General features: G+C 31.2%; 1 protein-coding gene across 1 annotated transcript; it reads left to right on the forward strand.

Moving 5' to 3' along the window:
- Nucleotides 1-530: 530 nt before the first annotated feature.
- LOC111629425 lies at nt 531-3,952 on the forward strand. The gene is made up of 3 exons (XM_023373323.1): nt 531-591; nt 3,123-3,841; nt 3,939-3,952. Exons 1-3 carry the CDS (start codon nt 578-580, stop codon nt 3,950-3,952), a joined length of 747 nt encoding a protein of 248 aa, XP_023229091.1. The 5' UTR covers nt 531-577.

Consider the following 3,952-nt stretch of genomic DNA (forward strand, 5'->3'; position numbering starts at 1 on the left):
TAATTTCTAATTCACAACCAGTTGAGCACACCAGCTTTTGCGACATGATAAAATATGCATGCTTTGCATCTCAAATAACACAGGAAAGAAATATTTTCAAAGATGTTAACGAAGTTTATTTTTCACCCTCTGTTGTTAAAACAAATATGAAGACTGTGCAAATGAAGTAGCAATGATTGTATGTGCATGATACAACAAGTCGTTACATTTTAACTGTTTTTATAATAAAATACTACCCAAAATCTCTGATGATATTGTCAAACAGTCATAGTAATATTTTATTGCATTTACATATTACAAGTAAATACTACACATCCACAAAATGTTGCCATGTTGACATCATCTTTACAAACAAACACACAATAGTTGATTGAAGACAATGTGCATTCTATGCTATTTCATGACAGAGTAAACCTTCAGCATTCAAAACAACAATTATGGATTTTTTTACAGTGTTAACTGTGAAAATGTATGTGTATACCAGTGGAAGGTACAATTATTGGAAGCATTGCTAAAGCAGACTGTCAGCCATTGAAAAGCATTTTCATGTTTATGATGTCACAGATGATCAATTTTTATGATTTTTTGCAGGTATGCAGTAAAACAATACTTCAAAACATAAACACATTTTTACAGGATATTATAGGTGATGCAGTTTCCATGGCCAGTACTGTAGAACAGTGGTCGGCAGTGGGTTTTCCACCAAATTTTCTGACAGACCATCAGTGGTCTGAAAATTTTGGTGGTTTCCAGAGAAATTTGGACATTGATCAAGGTTATGCAAAGTATTAAAGAAATGCAAAATGCTTGGTTGCTTTTTCTCACATATTGGGAGTTGTTTTTATTCAAATCCTAAACAAACACAAAATGACTGTTATCAATAAATAATAACAATAAATAATGTGAGTGCAATTGTCATCCTTCATGGAAAAGAGCCAAGAATCTATAAACTTATTTCAAACAAGGAGCAATAAACTTCACACTAATTTGTTATAATTAAACAAGTGAATTTCATATTAATAAAGTAAAATTATTCTAAAGATATTTGTATCATTTTAATTTCATCACAGAATTCAAAATTGAGTTTAGTGGTCTGTGAAATCAGAAATGTTAGTGATCACTGCTGTAGAAGACATGTTAGTTGTATGGAAAGATGTTCTACTATCCACAGTCCTAATATATTAAACTAGCAGACCCCGCCACACCTTGTTGTGGCTCAAAATGTATCTATTATAAATGTATAACACTTCCCCAGTGGGGGAAAATTTTTCGAAAAATTTTTTCTTAGTGTACATTCTGCTGATGTACCCTATTAAAACGCAATCAAAAACACAAAAACCTGCATCTAAAATAGTATAATAGAAGCCAAGTTTTTCAGAGTAAGCCTTAATCCTGTCTCTTTCCCCCGTGGGGGGAATATCGAAAAATCCCTTCTTAGTGTACATTCTGTTGATGTACTCTATTAAAATGCAATCAAAAACGGAAAAAACTGCATCTAAAATGGTATAAATAGAAGCATAGTTCTTTACGGTAACCTTTTCCGTAAGGCTAACCGTAAAGAACTGTCCATCCCCCATGTTTAACGGAATAATATATAGCCTATGTCCACCCTAAAGTTCCATTCTAAATATTGGTGAAAGAATTTTTGAAATTGGATGAGTAGTTTCAGAGATTACCTGCTGCATACAAACTAACATACATACATACAAACATTACCTCTTTATAATATTAGTATAGATAATGCTTTGATACTAGATCAAGATAACTAATGTGAAATGCACTTCATAGTTTTAAAGATTATGAAAAGTCCTGATAAATACATTATCAAGGTCTATGGAAAAAAATGTTTTGTTCTTCTACATACTCTGAATATTTTTATTTTTCAAACATTTTCAGCCAACTGGACAGCCATCTTCAGCATCAAACAGTTAATGGATTGAAATTTTCTGAGATTTTCATCTAACTACTTATGATATTGTTATAATAGATTAATGCGATTGAGTTAAATTGACTTCTTAAATATTTAATGTTATGAATATTGGTCTAATACAAATGTTAAAGTAACATCGTAGAATTACTGATAGACAAATAAGACGCGTGGCACTAGAAGTTGCTAATTACATCATATTACATTGAATCTAAAATACCCTATTTTCAGAATTGCTAAAACATCTTATATTTGAGTAAAACATAGTAAAACACCTCAATATAGTAGCAGAGAAACTTAACTCCCTGACGATTAGAAGGATTGCAGCATGTTTTTAGTTAATCAGAAACAAGTAAAACTAATATATGGAGGAATGATAACAGCGGACTGTATATAAGATCCCTTTATTTAATCAAATGGGATGAACTGTGAATACATTGGAATCACACAAAGATCCATGCAGAAAAGATAGGAAGAACATAGAAACAACCTCATGAAAAGAGCTTAATACTTGTTAATACAGGAAGCAGCAAACAGAAATGAAAGGTGAAGGTTGTGACATTACAAAAATCATGTTAGATAGTAATGCTGCGGATTTTTGGGAAGAGTTTATACCACTCCTCTTTCAAATTGTCACATACCCTGCATTTCTTTATGCAGCGCTTTACAGTGAACACACTGAAACTGGTTTCTAATTGGCCAACACTGCTTGTAGCGTCATTTTGCTACACTCTCGCTGCATAAAGAAACGCAGGGATAGATTCCATATGTTCGCTATTCTTTTTTCTTTGTTTGCATTTGTAAAATATCTGAAGTTTGGTTTCTTACTTGAAAGCGTTAATATAAAATTTTTATTTATTTATTTATTTTAGTTATTTAAGTTTTAGTAAAGTAGTGTTTTGATTTTTTGCTTGATACACAATCAAAAATTTGAGATCAGATTTATTTTAGCTAACTGTGATTGCTTAAATTTTTATCATTATTTAATTTGTTTGATATATAGCCTAATTGATATTAAAAACACTTGCAAAACAGAAAATCCATTAGTAGAATTTTAATTTAAGAAATACTTAATAAACTGAATGTCTTAAACAAACTTAAGTGCAAATGTAATTCAGAAGATATAACAATTTAATTAGGCTAGTAATAACAATTGTTCTATCTTTAAAAGTATAATATGACTTTTTCATTTTAGTTTGGTGATGGCATATGTATTTGATGATGATATTTTTAATGAAGATTATGCTTTAGAAGAATCTGACAGGGAACAGAGTGATGAAGACAGGATAGACAGTGATGTAGAAATTGCTCTCTATAGCCAAATTCATTTTGCACAAAATGAATCCTACGAAGTTATCCAGATGAATGCTTTTACTGATTCAAAACTCAATTTGGCTAGCAATTTTTCGGCCGCAGAATCCAAAACTTGTAATAATATAGTGCAAGGAGACATTAAAAATCCTATAACGATATCGTCGGATACATCCAGCAGTTCTGACGACATCAAAGTCGTGTCCGAATTCAAGCCCACTAGTTCTGTTGTGCCAGAAGTAATCATTTTTGACGATAAAGACAGTGTTAATGGTGAATGTAAACAGAGAAAAAGTTGGCACAATGAATTTGTTTCCATTACTTACAGCGACAATGATGAAACTGTTGAAACGCCCAAAAGAGATGACATAGCAGTCGTTAATTTTTTTCCAAATTCCCCAAACAAAAGTACAGTTTTTAATTTGAAAGAAAGATTTTACTTGAAAAGTGCAAACGCAAAGGCAAAGAATTTATCGGCATCTTTGACGAAAGATGTGGACAGTGATAGTAGTGAAGATCTTTTCAAATATCCGAGCAGCTCAAAGGATAATATTTGTATTAACGTGTCTCCTAATTCATCTGAGAATTTTGAAAGACATAATGGTAAGGTATTAAAGTTTAGATTATTATTTTCTTATGTACTTTTGAAAGCTTAAAAATTAATTTTGTCTAATTTGTTTAATTTTGCCACATTTAACAGTCTTTGTGGTATGA

The sequence above is a fragment of the Centruroides sculpturatus genome, unplaced genomic scaffold, assembly GCF_000671375.1.
Source record: "Centruroides sculpturatus isolate CEXI.00-Female unplaced genomic scaffold, Cexi_2.0 scaffold581, whole genome shotgun sequence".
NCBI lineage: Eukaryota > Metazoa > Arthropoda > Arachnida > Scorpiones > Buthidae > Centruroides > Centruroides sculpturatus.